Source organism: Muscardinus avellanarius (genome assembly GCF_963383645.1).
Source record: "Muscardinus avellanarius genome assembly, chromosome: 1".
In the NCBI taxonomy this organism is placed as follows: Eukaryota; Metazoa; Chordata; class Mammalia; order Rodentia; family Gliridae; genus Muscardinus; species Muscardinus avellanarius.
Window position 1 is genome coordinate 102,044,437 of NC_137786.1, and position 21,033 is coordinate 102,065,469.

General features: G+C 39.8%; 1 protein-coding gene across 1 annotated transcript in view; it reads right to left on the reverse strand.

Moving 5' to 3' along the window:
- PFDN1 (prefoldin subunit 1) overlaps positions 1 to 21,033 on the reverse strand; it is a gene marked incomplete at its 5' end in the record, with an annotated part of 75,093 nt that overhangs the window by 39,834 nt on the left and 14,226 nt on the right. The window contains one exon of the mRNA XM_080713574.1: positions 3,553 to 3,637. Within this exon, the coding sequence (XP_080569700.1) occupies positions 3,553 to 3,637 (85 nt within the window). The remainder of the gene's footprint in view (positions 1 to 3,552; positions 3,638 to 21,033) is intronic.

A 21,033-nucleotide genomic window follows, 5' to 3' on the forward strand; every position in this document is an offset into this window, starting at 1 on the left:
CCCAAGCGCGGGGATTACAAGCGTGCGCCACCACGCCCGGCTCCAGCTCTCTTCTGGGTTTCAACTCACAGACAGTCCAAGCACTAAGCAGGAAGATCTTTGGGAAAAGATACAAAACTGTTCCCAAAAGGTCTCTGTGTAGATAGAGCTCGGAGATAGAATAGCTCTGGATTGGCCGGGCGTGGTGGCGCACGCTTGTAATCCCCGCGCTTGGGAGGCAGAGACAGGAGGATCGCGCTGGTTCGGAGCCAGCCTCGCTGGCTTAAGAGACCCTGTTTCCACATAAAGTTAAAAAATAGGTCTGGGAGTGTAGCCCGTGGGAGAGTAGCCTGGAGGTAGAAGGGCTTCCAGGAACCCCAGTACCACCAAAAAAAAAAAAAAAAAAAAAAAAAGAATGGCTCTGGATTCAATTTATCTGTAATCTGAGTAGTTGGGAGGCTGCGACAGAGGACCACAGGTTTGAGTACAGCTTCTGGAAAGCAATGAGAATCTCAACAAGTTCACAAAAATCTGAAAGGCAGGTCAGGCATTCTCTTTCTTTTGGAGATTGGTCGATGTCATGCTTTTGGGTCTGGGCTCAAGGTTTTCTAATTTGTCTGTTGAAACAGGGTCTCACTAAGTTGCTGAGGCTAGTCTCCAATCTGTGATCCTCTGACTCAGCCTCCCAAGTACTGGGATTACAGGCATGTACCACCACACCCAGACAGCAATAAAGTGTTTAGACAGTAATAAAATATTTTGGTTAAGGTATGTACATTGTTTTTTTAGGCATAATGCTACTGCACACTTAACAGACTAAAGAATAGTAGAAACATATTATGTCCACTGGGAACCAAAAAATATTGTGTGACTCACTTTATTGCAACATTCACTTTATTGTAGTGGTCTGAAACCTTATCTGTGATATCTCTGAGGCATGCCTATACACTAACTGGAGAAACAGGGATCCTGCAATAATTGAATACTGACCTAATAGGAGCTGTAATAGTGGGAGAAATAGAAAAAAAATGAAATATAAATATAAAAATCTCAGTTTATTCAAGAGAGATTTAATCACCTCCATCCCCCATCTAATTTCCTTATGGTAAAAAATGTTAACTATGTAATATATAACCTTATATATTATTTTCAATATCCATACACAGACCTTTGATTTCATAAAAAACAAAACTACATAAAATTTCTTTGTATCTTGCTACCTATTAGTGTGTGTGTGTGTGTGTGTGTGTGTGTGTGTGTGTGTGTGTTACTGGGGATTGAAACAAGAGGCATTCTACCTCCAAGCTACACCACCCAGCCCTATTTATTTTATACTTTGAAACAGGGTGTCGCTAAATTGCCCAGGTAGGCCTCGAACCTGCAATACTCCTGACTTGGCTCCCCAGTATTGGGATTACAGGTATGACCAACAAAGCTCAGCTTGCTACTTATTCATCAGGACAATTTTGAGGTATATTTAGCTAGCTGCAAAATCCAGTGTTAGTTTTACCTACATAAAAGTTTTTTTTTTTTTTCATTCATTTGTTTTGCAATACTAGGGGTGGAAGCCAGGGGCATTCTACCTCCAAGCTACATCCCCAGCCCTATATTTCTTTATTTTAAAACAGGGTCTCACTGAGTTGCAAAGGGCCTCACTAAGTAGCTGAGGTTGGCCTCGAACCACAATATTCCTGTCTCAGCCTCCCAAATGCTGGGATTACAAACATATGCCACCACACCAGGCTCATAGGTGTTTTTTTTTTTTTTTTTCAGATACTTCATTTCTTGTAAGTGAAAACACACCAGAATATAAAGTTTACTCTGAAACAACTGGGCTGATAAGTGATACAACAGGATACAACAATCTGGTTAACACAGGCTAGTAGCCTTTTCTTTACTAGGATTTTTTTGTTTGCTTCTGGTTGCTTGCTTTTTTTTTTTTTTTTTTTTTTTTTTTGGTGGTACTGGGGTTCCTAGAAACCCTTCTACCTCCGGGTTACACTCCCAGACACCAGACACCTATTTTTTATATTTTATTTGGAAACAGGGTCTCTTACACCAGCAAGTCTGGCTTCGAACCTGCACAATCCTCCTGTCTCCGTCTCCCAAGCGTGGGGATTACAAGCGTGCGCCACCACGCCCGGCTGGTTGTTTGCTTTTACGATGCATCTTTCTAAGCCACAAATTTATCAAGTTTATTTAAATTACCAGTAGTCGCCAGGCATGGTGGCTGAAGGAGAGCAGGTTTGTGGCCAGCCTCATGAACCTGCATGAACCTTAGTGAGACCCTGTTTCAAAATAGAGAATAAAAAACAGGGCTGGGGGTGTAGCTCAGAGATAGAATGTCCCTGAGTTCAATCTCAGTACTGTAAAAAAATAAATATTATAATAATAAGAAATAAGAAATTATCAGTAGTCAAATAAAAATAAGTCTAAGATATCTAAGACTACTTTTAAACCATCCCAAGTCAGTACCCCCAAGAAGTCCCAAGAGACTACAGGGGGTTCCTTCCCAATTCAGCAGAGGGCTGAGTAAGGTTTTAAACCACTGCTTCAAATAGTACTCACAGAAATTAGATAAAATGACCTATGAAGTCATGACATATCCACCCCATCTTGGGAAATCTTGGTCCCTAAGAAATAATTACCAGCTTTTTTGGTCCACATTTTACTACAACCAGGCATGGTAGCACATGCCTGTAATCCCAGTACTTGGGAGGCTGAAACAGAAGGATTACAGGTTTGAGGCCAGCTTCAGCAATTTAGCTAGGCCTTTAACAACTTAGTCACAACCTGTTTCAAAACAAAAAAATAAAATAGTACTGGGGGTACAGTAAAACACACACACACACACACACACACACACACACACACATATACACACACCAACTTTCCCTACATTATATGTAGTAAAATAGACCTTTCACCAATGCCCCAAATGAATACCCCATCAAATGTCTTACTGCATAAAGAAACTGGAATAAAAAATTCAAATTTTGCAGATTTATTTTATCTATCATCTTTTTCCTAGCTAAAAAACATGTTTTCCTCAATGAAAATCTTCTACCCTTCACAGTTGATTTGTTATAGTTTGTTTCTTAGTCCTAGTCTAGAACCTAATCTAAATTAAAGGAATTACAACCTGTAAAACACTAAAACAAGATTCCCCACAGTTCTGAGCTGGGCGTGGTGGCGCACGCTTGTAATCCCAGCATTTAGGAGGCTGACACAGGAGGATCACAGTTCAAAGCCAGCCTCAGTTACTTAGTGAGGCCCTTTGCAACTCAGTGAGACCCTGTTTGAAAATAAAGAATAAAAAAGTAGTATTGGGGTGTAGGTTGGAGGTAGAATGCCCCTGGGTTCTATCCCTAGTACCATACACACACAAAAAAAGATTCCCCACAGTTCCAAAACAGACTTTCCCTCCCCCCCCCTTTATTTTTCTCATACACTGAGTGAACATGGCTACTCATGACTATAGCACAAATGAATATGACATAAATAGGCACATTTCCATTTAATATGAAGATTATTACTTTTTCCTACTATTGTCAATATTCACTCAAACCTTACCTCTAGTTCTTTAATTTTTTCTTCTGCTATTTTCTGTTTCTCTAACAGCTGGTTGTGAATTACCTCCTTGGACTGAAGAATAAACCTAAAAACATAAAACGTCGAAAATAAAGTTACATAATCAGTGTATTCATGAAAATCAATAGCTATATACCACAAATATTAAACTACATTAAAGTTCAAGGCTAATACATATATACGGTATATATTTCCTTCATTGTCCTTCATTATATAATTGTTATAAAATATATATAAACTATACTACTGAACTTCATGGCGCACGTGCGCGCGTGTGTGTGTGTGTGTGTGTGTGTGTGTGTGTGTAACTCCTCCTTTCTACCGCAGGTTTAACGGTTTCTTGGCTGAGAAGGAATAAAAGCTTAAAAGTACCTGTAATCCCAGCTACTCAGGAGGCTGAGGCAGAAGGTTCACAACTTTGAGGCCAGTCTCAGAAATTTAGCAAAACCCTGTCTCAAAATATAAAAAAAAGAGCTTAGGGCCCCTGAGTTTAAAGCCTGGCTTCCATCCCCACTTGGGGGAAAGCTCCACTCTATTTTCATATTTAGGAGGGAAAGCCAAGCATAACAGCACATGCTTGTAATTTCTTTTTTTTTTTTTTTGGTGGTACTGGGGTTCCTGAAAGCCCTTCTACCTCCGGGCTACACTCCCAGACCTCTTTTTACATTTTATATTTGGAAACAGGGTCTCCTAAGCCAGCGCGCGCGGCTGGCTTCGAACCTGCGCGATCCTCCTGTCTCTGCCTCCCAAGCGCAGGGATTACAAGCGTGCGCCACCACGCCCGGCCTTGTAATTTCAATATAATGGGGCATGGCATATTACCGACATGGCGGCACATGTCTGTAATCACAGGGGCTAAGGGGCTAAAACAGGAAGACTTCGGTTTGAGGCCAGCAACTTAGTGAGACCCTGTTTTAAAATTTAAAAAACAGGGGAATGTAACTCAGGTAGAATGTTCATTGCCAGTACCACAAAAAAAAAAAAAAAAAAAAAGGGCCGGGCGTGGTGGCGCACGCTTGTAATCCCCGCGCTTGGGAGGCAGAGACAGGAGGATCGCGCAGGTTCGAAGCCAGCCGCGCGCACTGGTTTAGGAGACCCTGTTTCCAAATAAAAAATGTAAAAATAGGTCTGGGAGTGTAGCCCGGAGGTAGAAGGACTTCCAGGAACCCCAGTACCACCAAAAAAAAAAAAAAAAAGAAAGATTCAGTTAGAATAATAAAAGGATAAAAATCTATCATAGACTAATAGAGGTCTACAAACAAAAACCCATAAATTTTATTTTTGCGTTATCTATTTTAATTTTTATCTAGATTTTTAAGCAGTATTTGTAAATTGGAGCTTCCCTCCATCTTTTATTTCTTCTCTCTTTTGTAACAGCAGTAACTCATGACCTTTTAAAGTCACAATCAAGTACTGTGTTAGGATCAATGCATTAGTGTTTATATGAGTTCCTCACACAAAAAGCACTGTATAAGCCCTAGTATCTTTTATTATTATTTCCAGAGCATATAATACCTCTGAAAAGCTCAAAATGCACAAGTGGAAAATTTCAACTTTTTCCATTTTATAGTTTAGGCACATTATTTACCACTATTGGGGAGTAGAAATATGAAAAAGCTTTAAAAATTAATACTGAATCTGTTTTGTGACTTTAAGTTCATAATTCTTGCTGTAGGGAAAGGAAGAACAAACTGTTTTATTGCCTCAAATAAATGAACTAAAAGTATTTCCCTTCCACTGGAACCAAGGAAAAACCCCAATTACTCAAACCTCTTTCAGGATTGCTCAGGCTAAAAGAGATTCCTGTTAAAGATTATAACTAATTAAGCAAATTATTCTTTGCTTTGCATTTAAAGAGTTCAGCAAGAAAGAACTAAGTAAATATCACTTCTTAACAAAAAAGTCAAAAAAGAAAATATATCCAAGTAGCAATATGCAATTTCCTCTGCCAATGCCACAAAAACAACACTGTTCCTAGGTAGGCTCTCATCGAGAAAGTAGTAAATATAAGACAAGAGAGACCAAAAAGGACAACTAGTTATATATGCCCCGACACTAGAGGGAAATTTCTTTTTCCTTCTTCTTCATGACTACCTTGCCACACATATTCCTACAATCTGATGACCTTCTCTTTTTCACTCCATTAATTAATAAGTCATACTCCAGATACAACCACCCAGATAATTTATTGAAGATTTTAGCCTTCCATAGTAATTTGATCCTTTGTAAAAACCTTACTCATATATGTATCAAAAAGATTGCCCACAGCCGGGCATGGTGGCCCACGCTTGTAATCACCCCCCCACACTTGGGAGGCAGAGACAGGAGGATCGTACAGATTCGAAGCCAGCCCTGCTAGTTTACCCTGTTTCCAAAAATTAAAAAAGTATAAAATAGGTCTGGGAGTGTAGCCCAGAGGTAGGAGGGCTTCCAGGAACCCCAGTACCACAAAAAAAAAAAAAGATTGCCCACATTCATGCAAAATAATGATTAAGTCTAGGTCATTTCCTATAGAACCTTTCATATCAAAATGTTACTTATCGCCGGGCGTGGTGGCGCACGCTTGTAATCCCCGCACTTGGGAGGCAGAGATAAGAGGATCGCGCAGGTTCGAAGCCAGCCACGCACACTGGCTTAGGAGACCCTGTTTCCAAATATAAAATGTAAAAATGGGTCTGGGAGTGTAGCCCGGAGGTAGAAGGGCTTCCAGGAACCCCAGTACCACCAAAAAATAAAAATAAATAAAAATAAATAAAAATTAAAAAAAATGTTACTTATTGCCTCCCCATGCTTGGGAGGCGGAGACAGGAGGACTGAGCAGGTTAGAAGCCAGCCTCGCTGGCTTAAGAGACCCTGTTTCCAAATAAAAATATAAAAAATAGGTGTCTGGGAGTGTGGCCCGGATTTCCAGGAACCCCAGTACCCCCCAAAAAAAAAAATGTTACTTATTGTATCTAAAAGAAGTTATTTTAGGTAAGACTATGGTACATAGATTTTTCTCAGAACTCATGTTAGTTACAAAGGTAAAAGTTGTTTTAAACTGCATCAGTCTTAGCAACAACATGTAAAAAGCAATGTCCAAGAGTCAACAAATTATATCATTATCTGCATAATTCTAGTAAGTCTATAGACTATCAAAGTAATATTCAAAGAAAAATATAAATTTTTAAACAGCACTGATTGCTGGCCAATTAGTATAGTATTCTCAAATAATAGGTCATCAGACATCAAATCTTTATTAGTGCCTGGGGAAATTTCAAAGCTAAGATTAGAGGTCAAGTCATTACTTATGTGGCCTTTAAAAAGAAAGTATCTGAACAGATACTAAATCCCTTGAGCAGAAAATAAAGTTACTAGAAAGCAAGAACACTAACAACAAAAACATGTTTTTCCATGGTCACACATCCCAGAGGTAGCTGTATTGGACTGTGCCAATTTCAAGGCCTGAAGCTGGCCAACCTACTGCTGCAAGCCTAAAACAACTCAGCCATGGAAGTTTTAAACAAAGATGAGTGTTTTGTAAACTCAAATGTTTACCTTAAAGAGTAGTTACATAGTCAAATTCACTGACAAAAATTATGGAAAATGTGGTTTAATCATCAATTGAAAAACATAGACATAATGTATAAAGATTGGAAAGGAATCCAAGAAATGACTTTCTGAAAAAAAGTCTTTAGAAAACACTTTATCACCATGCATGGTGGCGCACGCTTGTAATCCCAGTTTTTGTGAGACTGAGACAGGAGGATCACACAGGTTCGAAGCCAGGCTCAACTACTGAGTGAGCCTCTCAGCAACTTAGTGAGACCCTGTTTCCAAATAAAGTATAAAATTGATCTAGGAGTATAGCCTGGAGATAGAAAAAAAAAAGCCCCTGGGTTCCATCCCCATTACAAAAAGAAAGCAAGCAAGGGGGGGGGGGGGCAGGCAGGCACTTTATCTGCCGGGCGTGGCAAACACTTGTAATCCAAGTATTTGGGCGGCTGAGAAAGGAGACTCACAAGTTCCCAGCTAGCCTCAGCTACTTAGTGAGGCCCTCCACAACTTAGTGAGACCCAGTTTCAAAATAAAAACTGGACCCAGGTGTGGTGGTGCACACTTGTAATCCCTACGCTTGGGAGGCAGAGACTGGAGGATCGCGATGGTTCGAAGCCAGCCGTGCTGGCTTAAGAGACCCTGTTTCCCCCCCCCCAAAAAAAAAATAGGTCTGGGAGTATAGCCCGGAGGTAGAAGGGCTTTCAGGAACCCCAGTACCACCAAAGAAAATAAATAAATAAAAATTGGAGCAGGTCGTGGTGATGCACGCTTGTAATCCCAGCATTTGGGAAGCTGAGACTAGAGGATCGCAGTTCAGAGACAGCCTCAGCTATTTAGTGAGGCCCTCTGCAACTCAGTGAGACCCAGTTTCAAAATAAAGAATAAAAAATAGGGCAGGGGCTCTAGCTCGGAAGTAAAATGCCCCTGGGTTCCATCCCCAGACCCGGAAATTAATTAATCAATTAATTAAATAAAAACTGGGAGGAAGGGAGCAGGGTGGGATATGGAGTTAAATACACAAGGAGTTGAATGCAAGTATATTTTATCACATTAAGTCTTACTATGACATATTAATTGCAATTCACTAATAAAATTTTTAAAAATAAAATAAATTAAAATTAAGATGTAGAGAGGCTAGACATGGTGACACTCATCTATAATCCCAGTACTTGGGAGGCTGAGAGAGGAGGATCAAAGGTTCAAGACCAGCCTCAGTAATTTAGTGAAACCCTGTTTCAAAATACAAAATAAAAAGAGCTAGAAGTGTACCTCAGAAGTAGAACACCCCCAGTTCAATTCCCAGAACCACATACACACACACACACACACACACACACACACACACACACACACACAGAATGAGACAAACAGAAAACAAATACAAGGTATCAAATTTAAGTTTAAACCCAGACATAGCAATAATTCCTAGAAATGTAAATGATATAAACACACCAATTAAAAATAAAGATTGTCAGAATGAATTAAAAAATATGACCCAACTAGAGGCAATCAATAAGAAACCTATTTTAAATTTTAAAATATAATTTTTGTGTGGTACTGGGGATAGAATCTAGAGGCATTCTACCTCTGAGCAATACCCCCGCCCTATTTTTTTTTTTTCTTACTTTGAAACAGGGTCTCACTGAGTTGCAAAGGGCCTCACTAAGTAGCTGAGGCTGTCCTCGAACTGCGATCCTACAGTCTCAGCCTCCCAAATGCTGGTATTACAAGCGTGCGCCATCATGCCCAGCTAAAATATACATATTTTAAAAAGATGATCAAGCCGGGCGTGGTGGCGCACGCTTGTAATCCTCACACTTGGGAGACAGAGACAGGAGGATCGCGCAGGTTCGAAGCCAGCCGCATGTGCTGGTTTAGGAGACCGTTTCCAAATAAAAATGTAAAAATAGGTCTGGGAGTGTAGCCCGGAGGTAAAAGGGCTTCCAGGAACCCCAGTACCACCAAAAAAAAAAAAAAAAAAAAAGATGATCACACTCACTTGGGCTGCAAAAATTTCAAAGACTGATTAGATTGGGAGTGATGGTACATGCCTATGATCTAAGTACTTGGGAGACTGAGACAGGAAGACAGGAGGACTGCAGTTTTGAGGCTGCCCTCAGCAACTTAGTAAGGCCCTCAACAATTTAGTGAGACAGCTCCAAAATAAAAATAGAGCTGAGGGTGTGTAGCTCAGAGGTATAATGCTTCCCATGGGTTCAACCCAGAGTACCAAAAAAATAAAAAGATAGTAACAAGTAATGGGAAGAAACTGAAACCTTCAAGTATTGCTGGCAGGAATATGAACTGATACAGCTGCCTCCTTAAACAGTTTGGCAGTTACTTACAATATTTAAATATAAAATTACTACATGACCCAGCAATATATAGTTATATTCTCTATAGAGATAACTAAATGAAAAAATATATCCACAAAAATTTATACACAGATATTCATAAACATTACTCATAAACCAAACATGGTGGTACATGCCTGTAACCCCAATATTTGGAAGGCTGAGACAGGAGGCTCACAGGTTCAAGAACAGTCTCAGCAAGTAGTAGACTCTCATCAACTTACTGAGGCCCTGTTTCAAAATAAAAGTCATATAGGACTAGGGGTATAGCTCAGAGGTAGAATGTTCCTGGCTTTGCCAGGCATGGTGGCACACGCTTGTAATCCCTGCGCTTGGGAGGCGGAGACAGGAGAATCGCGCAGGTTCGAAACCAGCTGCGCTGGCTTCAGAGACCCTGTTTCCAAAAATAAAATAAATAAGCATAAAATAGGGCTGGGAGTGTAGCCTAGAGGTAGAAGGGCTTCCAGGAACCCCAGTACCACAAAAAGAAAAAAAGAATGTCCTGGCTTCAACATATACACAAAAATTATTCATAATGGCCAAAAAGTGCAAACAGTTCAAATGTCCATCTTCAGACAAATGGACTTGATCCCTGCCACCTGGCAACCACTGATTTGGTTTATTGCTAAATAGCATTCCACTATATAGCTGGACCACAATTTCCTAGGAGTAGAAATGCTGGACTGAATAGAATGTGATTAAGTTTATAAGAAACCACAAGCTAGTACTTGGGAGGCTGAAACAGGAGGATTGCAGGTTTATGGCCAGCCTCAGCTACTTAATGAAGCTCTCTGCAACTTAGTGAGACACTATTTCAAAATAAAGAATTATAAAGCCGGGCGTGATGGCACATGCTTGTAATCCCAGCATTTGGGAGGCTGAGACCGGAGGATTGCGGTTCGCAGACAGCCTCAACTACTTAGTGAGGCCCTCTGCAACTCAGTGAGACCCAGTTTCAAAATAAAAAATAAAGCATAGGGCAGACAGTGTAGCTCGGAGATCAAATGCCCCTGGGTTCCATCCCCAGACCCGCAAAAAAAAAAAAAAAAAAAAAAAAAAAAAACCTGGGCTGGTAGCACTGCTTGAAATCCCCGCTCTTGGGTGGCTGAGACGGGAGCATCGCACAGGTTCAAAGCCAGCCTCAGCTACTTGGTGAGGCTTTCAGCAACTTAGTGAGACTCTGTTTCCAAATAAAGTATAAAATAGGTGTGGGAGAATAGCCCAGAGGTAGAAAAGCCCCTGGGTTCCACCCCCAGTACCAAAAAAAAAAAAAAAAAAAAAGAAGAAGAAGAATTAAAACTAGGGCTGGGGTGCTAACTTGGAGGTAGAATGCCCTTAGGACCAGGGGTGAAACAATGTGTGTGTGTGTGTGTGTGTGTGTGTGTGTGTGTGTGTGTGTGTGTGTGTATTTGGCTGGGGGTGTAGCTCAAAGGTAGAATGCCCCAGGGTTCAATCCTCAGCACTGCAAATACACACTCACACGCACGCACGCACACGCGCACGTGTACGGGTGAATAAAATCACAAAGCCGAGCCAGGTGTGGTGGTGTAATCCCAGGAAGGTGGCTGAAACAGGAGGATCGCAGGTTCAAGGACAGCCTTAGCAAGCAGTGAGACTCTCAATCTAATGAGATCCTGTTTCAAAATAAAGAATAAAAAATAGGGCTAGAGGTGTAGCTTGGAGATAGAAGGTCTCTGGGTTCAATCCCCAATACAAATGAAGAAGAAAGAAGAAAGAAGAAGACGACAACGACAGCTCAGAGGTAGAATATCCCTGGGTTCAATCCCCAGTGTGGAAGGAAGGCAGGCAGCCAGCCAGCCAGCCAGCCATGATGGCACATGACTATACTCCTAATACTTGGGAGGCTGCGGTAGGAGGCTGAGGTAGGAGGAGCTCTTGAGCCCAGGAATTCAGGAGCAGTCAGGGCAACACAGATTTTTTTGTATGTGTGTTGGTACTGGGGTTCCTGGAAACCCTTCTACCTCCAGGCTACACTCCCAGACCTATTTTATATTTTTATTTGGAAATAGGTTCTCTTAAACAAGCAAGGCTGACTTCGAATCAACGCAATCCTCCTGTCTCCGCCTCCCAAGCCCAGGGATTACAAGTGTGCACCACCACACCCGGCAACACAGTGAGATTTAAAGAAAAAAAGCCAGGCATGGTGGTGCACATCTATAATACCAGTACTTGGTAAGATGAGACAGGAGGATCACAAGTTGCTGGATAGCCTCAGCCAAGTAGTGAGACTTGCACCAACCTAGAAAAACCTTGTTCCAAAATAAAAATAAAAAGGGCTGGAGGTGTAGCACAGAAGTAGAATGCCCCTAGCTTCAATCTCTAGAACCACACACACACAAAAAAAAAAGCAACAAAACAATCCAAGAAATAAAATCTCGTACAACAAATAGAAAAAATAGAGTAACCATAAAATGATTTTTAGATAAATATATTTAAAAATCTTGATATGATTAAAGAATATCCAAGCCAGGCGTGGTGGCACATGCTTGTAATCCCAGCATTTGGGAGGCAGAGACAGGAGGATCACGGTTCGCAGACAGCCTCAGCTACTTAGTGCAGCCCACCGCAATTTAGTGAGACGCTGTTTCAAAATAAAAAATAATAAAAAAAAATTAGGGCAAGAGGTGTAGCTTGGAGGTCAAATGCCCCTGGGTTCCATCCCCAAACCCGCAAAAACAAAAAACCACTTTTAAACTGAAATAAAATGGAAAAGACACAAAGATCAAAAATTTGATAACAAGAGCCAGGCGTGATGGCACGCTTGTAATCCCAGCATTCAGGAGGCTGAGACTGGAGTATCATGGTTCACGGACAGCCTCAGCTACTTACTGAGGCCCTCTGCAACTTAGTGAGACCCTGTTTCAAAATAAAGAATAAAAAATAGGACATGGGGATGTAGCTCAGAGGTCAAATGCCCCTGGGTTTCATCCCAACCCCCCCCAAAAAAAAACTGGATAACAAGAGTCAGGAGTGGTGGTACATGCTTGTAATCCCAGCATTTGGGAAGCTGAGACTGGAGGATCGCAGGTTCTCGCCACCCTCAGCTACTTACTGAGGCCTTCCACAACTTAGACCGTGTTTCAAAAGAAAAAAGAAAAAAAACAAAATGGGGGTGTGGCTCAGAGGTAGAATGCCCCTGGGTTCAATCCTCAGCACCACAAAAAAAAATCTGATAACAAGAATCAAATTCTAAGTTTTTAAATTTTTCATCTTTTTTTTTTTTTGGTTCTAGGGAACCCATGGACATTCTGTCTCTGAGCTATACTTCCAGCCCTATTTTATTGTATTTATTTTCTTTTTGTGTGGTACTAGGGATTGAACCCAGTGGCATTCTACTTCCAAGCTATATGCCCAACTCTATTTTTTATTTTGAAACAGGGTCTCACTAGGTTGTTGAAAGTCTCACTACTTGCTGAGGCCTTCCTCGAACCTGTGGTCCTCCTCTCAGTCTCCCAAGTACTGGGATTACAGGCATATACCACCAGGCCCAAAATTGCTGAAGCTGGCCTTGAACCTGCTACCCTCTTATCTCAGCCTCCAAAGCACTGCAATTATACTCATATCCCACCATATCTGTTTTTGGTTTTGTGAAACTGGAGGTAAAACCCAAGGGCATTTTATCTCTGAGCTACATCCAAAGCCCTATTTTTTAGTCTTTTTTTTTTTTTTTAAACACAGTCTCAGTTGCTAAGGGCCTCGCTAAGTAACTGAGGCTGTCTGCGAACTGCAATTCTCTGGTCTCCAAGTCCCAAATGTTGGGATTACAAGTGTTAGCTACCATGCCTGGCTCATGTCTGTTGTTTTTTTTTTTTTTTTTTTTAATGACAGTACTTTTATTGATATGTGAAGATATCAAATATATTAAGTAAAAATTCAAATGTAAAAAATCAGCATGTCAGCCAGACTTGATGGCTTATGCCTGTAATCCCAGTACTAGGACTACTGAGACAGGAGGACTGCAGGCTTGAAAACAGTCTTAGCAAGTAGTGAGGCCTTCTGGAACTTAGTGAGATCCCATTTCAAAATAAAAAAAAAATAGCCAGGCGTGGTAGCACACATTTGTAATCCTGGTACAGAAGGATCAGATTCACATCCCCAATTTAATAAGACTCTTTCAAAATTGGGGGAAGGGGGGAGCTGAGGCATAGCTTAGAGGTAAAATGTCAGCCAGGGATGGTGGTGCATACTTGTAATCCCAATAATTGGGAAGCTGAGACAGGAGGATCACAGGACAGCCTCAATAATGAGACTCATCAACCCAGTAAGACCTCCTTTCAAAATAAAAATAAAATAGCGCTGGAGGTAAAGTTCAGAGGTAGAAAGGCAGAATACCTCTGGCTTCAATACCTAGTCCTAAAAAAGAAAAAGAAAAAGAAAAAAAAAAAAAAAAAAAAAGGATGTCCCTGGGTTTAATCTCCAGTACCACAAAAATAAAGCAGGATGTGGTAGCTCGCAGCACTTGGGAGTCTGAGACAGGAGGATCGCATAGGTTCGAAGCCAGCCTCAGCTACTTAGTAATGGAGGGTCTCAGCAATGTAGTGAAACCCTGTTTCCAAATAAAATATAAAATAGGTCTGGGAGTATATCCCGGAGGTAGAAAGGCCCTGGGTTCCATCCCCAGTTACACACACAAAAATAAATAAATAAATAAATAAATAAATAAATAAATAAATAAATGAATGGCTGGGGGTGTGACTCAGAGATAGGATGCCCCTGTGTTCAATCCCCAGTACCAGCCAGGCATTATGGTAATCCCGGCATTTGGGAGGCTAAGACAGGAGGACTGTGGTTCACAGACAGCCTCAGCTATTTATTAGGACCCTTTGCAACTCAGTGAGACCCTGTTTCAAAATAAAGAACAAAAAATAGGGTTGGGGTGTGGCTTGGAGGTAGAATGCCCCTGGGTTCCATCCCCAGTACAAAAAAAAAAAAAAAATCCCCAGTACTACTAAAATAAAAATAAAAATAAAAATCACTGTCTATTTTAAAATCAAAACTACAACTCCTGAAATGGAAGCAGTACTATGTTAATCTATTTTAAACATTAAGTTTATTTTGGGTTACTATGTGGCATTCCAAGTATTCTGGTAAATAATCACCTCTGATGTTTATTACTTTTATTTTGGCCTTATCAAACCCCAAACACACCACATAAAAGCATTAAGCTATTCTACAACTTTTTAAAAGATGTGATCTTTATTTTACAAGTAGATTAAAATATAACACTGGATGAAATATAATCACTAAGTAGAAAAAAATACTGACCAATGAGTACTGAAGGACACATACAGAACAAAAGTTAATAGTACAAAAGCAGAAAGTCATAGAGAAATATAAATATACTTTGGCACAAATGCAAACGTCCCAGTCAGACACACACATATAGGATGCATATTGTAACCAAAATCTTTTTACTCTATGCCAATATAAAAGGTTGGTTTTAGGGTAGTCATGCTCTTATCTATTTGAAGACACATTTTTAATATTAGGCTCCTGCAGCTGCATGAAATTATGTATTTTTTAAAATTAGAACCTCTCCAGTCCTTTTTTTTTTTTTTTTTTTTTTTTTTTTTTTTTTTTTTTTGGTACTGGCTATTGAACCCAGGGGCATTCTACCTTCAGGCTACACCCCCAGACCTATTTTTTATTCTTTATTTTGAAACAGGATCTCACTAAGTTTCGGAGGGCCTCCCTAAGTAGCTGAGGCTGGCCATGAACCTGCAATACTCTTGTTTCAGCCTCCCAAGTACTGAAATTACAAATGTGCATGCCCAGCTTTCAAGTCCTTTACAAAACCAAGAGAATAGTGTCTTCAAAGTAATCTGGTCAAGCCGGGGCGTGGTGGCACACGTTTGTGATCCCAGCATTCCATTATCCCAACATTCGGGAGGCTGAGACAGGAGAATCGTGGTTCACAGCCAGCCTCAGCTACTTAGTGAGACCCTTTGCAACTCAGCGAGACTGTTTCAAAATACAGAATAAAAAATAAGGCTGGGGGTGTAGCTTGGAGGTTGAATGCCCTAGTACTGGAAAAAAAAAAAAAAGTAATCTGGTCTATTTCAAAGTGACTGATCTTCCTCAAACAAGAGCTGGTAAGAGTTTCCAGCCAGGAAAATGAGATATTCTCCCAGACATGTCCAAACTTAAATTCTAAAAATAAAATAAAATAAGCATACATTCCTCACAAAAGCACAGACATGAATGGTGCATGCAACACACTATAACCCTAATTATTCCATCCGAGTAAAGGTTATTTACAGTATCATACATATGAACTAACTCTTACCCTCCAAGGTCAATATTTTTCTGAGCTCCTTTCTGGATATTTCATTTATACTATATTCCTTGATATGAACATTTCTTACCCAAACAGATTATACAGCAAGTTGTTCCTAAATTTGCTACTATCAGATAAGTGATAGCTAAAATCAGAAAATTCTTGGTATAACTTAAAATCAATTTTCTTTCCAGAGAAAAACAGAGTCAAGTCAGTCATAGCATATAATTCCTCAATGACAAAATAACACAGTTCAAAACTGCAGTTGCCTTTACTTTTATTTACATAGGAACAACAAGTGAATGGTACTTTATACACTTCTCTCAGTAAACTACATTGATTCCTGCTTATCACCAATTAGGACATACTGAAGTATCCTGTCCACAGTGAAGTATCTCACCATGTTGTTGAAAAACTGCTACTTTCATACAACAAAGACAGATTTTCTTTAATCTTCTATGTTTAAAAAAAGTTTGAGCTGGGTGTGGTGCCGCACACTTGTAACCCCAGCATTTGAGAAGCCAAGACAAGAGGATCACGATTCCTGGACAGCCTCAGCTACTTAGTGAGGCCCTTTGAAACTCAGTGAGACCCTGTTTCAAAATAAAGAACATATTAAAAAAAAAAAAAAAATCGGGCAAGGGGTGTAGCTCAGAGGTAGAATGGCCCTGGGTTCCATCCCCAGTACCCAAAAAAAAAAAAAAAATCTTTTAAGGGCCAAGTCTTTTGATGTCAGGAAATACAAAGGCAAAGTTCTCCAATTAACTGAATGAGTAGATTACTTTTTTTGTGTGTGCGGTATTGGGGATTGAACCCAGGGGCATTCTACCTTTGAGTATACCCCCAGCCTCATGTTTTTATTCTTTATTTTGAAAGAGGGTCTCACTAAGTTGCGGAGGGCCTCACTAAGTAGCTGAGGCTGTCCGTGAAAAGCGATCCTCTGGACTCAGCCTCCCAAATGCTGGGATTACAAACATGGGCCACCACGCCCAGCTACATTTATTTTTTTAAAAAAAGCTCAAAGCCACTGGGCTTGGTGGTGCACACTTGTATTCCCAGCATTTGGGAGGCTAAAACAGGAGAATCGCAGTTAGTAGACAGCCTCAGCTACTTAGGCCCTTTACAACTCAGTGAAACCCTGTTTAAAAAAATAAAAAAATAGGGCTGGGGGTGTAGCTCGGAGATAGAATGCCCCTGGGTAATCTCCAGTACCACAAAAAAATTAAAAATTAAAAAAAAAAGAATAAACTATCAGACTAGGAGTGGAGCTCAAATGTAGAATGCCCCAGGGTTCAATCCTTAGTACTACAAAAGAGGGGAAAAAAGAAGAAAAAGAGCCAGGTGTGTTGGTGCATGCTTGTAATCTCAGTACTTGGGAGGCTGAGACAAGAGGATCTCAGGTTCGAAGCCAGCCTCAGCAGCTTAGTGAGGCTCTCAGCAACTTAGTGAAACCCTATTTCCAAATAAAATATAAAATAGGTCTGGAGGTACATCATGGATTTAGAAAAGCCCCTGGTTTCCATCCCCAGTATCACAAAAAAAAAAAAAAAAAGGAGAAGAAAAAGAAATAATAATAAAAAGGGCTGGAGGCAGAGCTCAGTTGTAGAACACCCTTGGGTTCAATCCCTAGTAACACATACACATATACATACACATACACACACACATAGTAGCACATTTTTAAAATTAAATTCCTAAGGTGTGGTGGCACACACCTGTTATCCCAGTACTTGGGAGGCTGACAGGAGGACCACAGGTTCGAAGACAGCCTCATCAAGTAGTTTAACTCTAAGCAAGTGAGATCCTGTTTCCAAATAGGAAATAAATTCCAAATATTTCCAAACAGGAAATAAAATCAGGCTAGAGACATAGCTGGGAGGTAGAAGGACCCCAGGTTCCATCACCTACCCCAGTACACTACACACACACACACACACACACACTCCTGTGTTTCAGTGTGAAAGTTTAGATTCTGGGGCACATGGGAGGGAAAGAAAGGAAAGAATTATTAAAAGTACTCTTCTGCAGAAGAAACATGACTGTGTAACTCTTACGCAAATGTCTGCTAACCTCTCCTGGCGTAAAAACAGTGATGTCATTCTAGACAGCAATAGAACAGTTATAATGAACATCAAGTTTCTAAATCACTGACAACTTAAGGAAATTAAGAATATTACTCAAAAATCTCCTCTCCCCAGAGAACTTCATCTGTGGAAGAGGAGAATATGTCCATCTGGGCTCATATACATACTCGACATAAACAAAACTGAAGTCACTTATTTTTCCCTGCACAACAGGAAAAGTCCCCCCTTTAGAACTGTGAGCAATGAAAGCCTTAACTTTAAATGGTTCTATATTAAAAAAAAAAAAACCTAAGAAGGGTGGTTCATATTCTATTAGTAAAAGTAGAACACCAAGAATTTGTCTTCTTTAAAATCTAAAACATAAACTAAACAATCTTTTACCTTTTAAATTTATTTTACCTTTGCTTACCTACTCTAAAATACAGATCTAAATTTTAAATAAAGCTTGGCATAGTGGTGAACGCTTGTAATCCCAGGGTTTGGGAGGCTGAGACAGGAAGGTCACAGGTTTGAGGACAGCCTCAGCAAGTAGTGAGACTCTCATTACCCTAAGGAGATTGTTTCCAAATAAATAAAATCAAGCTGGGGTGTGGCTCAAAGGTAGAATGCCTCTGGGTTCAATCCCCAGTACCACACAAAAAAATTTTTTAACTCAAAAAGAATTTATAAATTTGCATTTGCAATGTGGCTCTCACACTCAAGTATTTTATATATTGCTCTTTTTGTAGTAAGCACTAAATAAAATACCTAACTTGGTTCTGATTAGAGCAACAGTAAGACCATTTTTACATTATCAGAAGCAGTATCAAGATTTTCAAATTTTACTTTCTAATCTCTCAGAATATTATATAGTATGGCTTATATCTTCAACTTTAAAGTTACCTCAAGTTAAGTAGAATACTAACTCTACAGCTAGATGAACTTAAAAGGGCTGCAAAATCTGGAGCAAAATGACCACATCTCTTTCTGTTAATGCTGAGCATAACCGTAATTTTAAGAACTGCAATTTTTTCATCCTGCCTTTATTGAATGCCACCTGATTCCAGCCACAGATCAACACCTACATTGACAAGGCCACCTTGAGCCAGCCTATGGTCTTTGTTTCTATGTGTTTTTGTTTGTTTTGTGGTACTAGGGATTGAACCCAGGGTATTCTACCTCTGACCTACACCCCCAGCCCTTTTTATGTTTGTTTTTTGAAAGAAAGTGTCACCACCTTCTTGAGGCTGGGCTTGAACTGCTATGCTCCTGTCTTAGCCTCCCAAGGACTGGGACTATAGGCATGCACCACTGGGCCTGGCTCATTTTAAACAAAGAGTAATTCAATCAAGCTGTCACAAAAAGCTCAGATTTCTACATCCTAGCTGGGCCAAAAATTGCTTAATCTAAATCTTATTTAAATTTTTTAAATGTCTTGTCTATCAAAAATTAACCTACTGCTTCACTTTCTACCAGTGGGATATTATATCTTAAGTTTATATTTCTAGATCTTTCAACCATCAGAGATCAACCATTAAATTACTTCAACAAGTAGAAATAGCAACACTGCTCCCAAACAGCAATTTCTGCATTGCTAGACACTTATCTAGTTGGTAGATTTATACCATTGTTCATTCTTAGTTCCTTAAATATAAAAAATACCCGCAGAATCGTACCATACCTCTAAATTAGTTTAAATATGGCACAAAGTTATTTTTAGTTAGGTTCAAGTTTTAAAAAGACACATCGTTCTTCTCAAAAGCTAATCTACTCAAGTTCCTCCTATATTAAAAAAAAAAAAAGGCTAACTTGTCTTTTTGGAAAATAGAAATCTTATTTATGTAATGTTCAAGCAAAAAGGATATTAGAATAATAATCCTATCACATCAGGATCAGGTTCATGTTCGTTAAAAATAATTTTGACACTTATTCTAATGTTGATCCTTTGAAACACTAGCACAACTCAATGTCAGCTATGTGTGTTCTTTTTTTTCCTTTCATAGTATTGGGGACTGAACCCAAGGGCATTCTACCTTCAAGCTAACCCCCCAGGCCCTCCCCCCCTTTTTTTTTTTAGTGGTACTGGGGATGGAGCCCTTCTACCTCCGGGCTATACTCCCAGACCTATTTTTATATTTTATTTGGAAACAGGGTCTCTTAAGCCAGCAAAGGCTGGCTTCGAACCTGCATGATCCTCCTGTCTCCACCTCCCAACCATGGGGATTACAAGTGTGCACCACCACACCTGGCTAGTCTATTTTATTTTTGAAACAGGGTCTCAGTAGGCTGCTGATAGTCTCACTACCTAATAAGGTTGTCTTCAAACCTGCAAGCCTGCAATCCTACCTCAGCCTCCCAAATACTAGGATTATATTTTTTATTTCATTCATTCATTCACTCATTTATTCATTCATTTTTGGTACAAGGGATAGAACCCAGGGGCATTCTACCTCTGAGCTACACCCCTAACCATATTTTATTTTTTATTTTGAATCAGAGAGGTCTCACTAAATTGCAGCGGGCCTCAAGAAATTACTGAGACTGGTCTTAAACCTGTGATCCTCTTGTCTCAGCCTTCCAAGTACTGGGATTACAGACGTGTACCACCATACCCAGCTAAAAATAAAATTCTTACCAAAAACACTGAAATAATTTTAAAAATTCATTCTCTACTGTGCAGAGCAAAAAATAATAACCCACGAGCAATTATAAATTGCTTTATTCATGAAAAAAATATAAGAAATATTCATATCACATTTGAGATCTGTATCCCCCTCTTTGCATGCTAGAAAGATACAAAGACAAACACTTCCAAATATTCAGACAGATCATCCCACAGTTGTAACTTTCATCATAGTTCTCAAAGCAGTGTGGTGAGGTCAGCTCACAAACAGCTTAAGCAGCAAAACTAGAAATTGGTGGTGGTAGTATCAGGCTACATAACAGCCTCTCCAAAGAATATGAAGTAAGAGAACTAAAATGTGCTGGCAACATGCCAAAAGACTGGATGGAACAGAGCTTTGAGCAATGAATACCCAGAGCTTACAGTAAGTATATAGCAATTCATCTTCTCTGACCCTGTAGCTTGACTTTCCTTGTTTTAAACCAAAAATAGTCATGTATAAGAAGTATACTAAAGAGCTGAAGGGCATGTAAGCTTGCAATGATTTGCTAAGCACACATCCTACAAAGAAAAATCTGGCTTTCATTA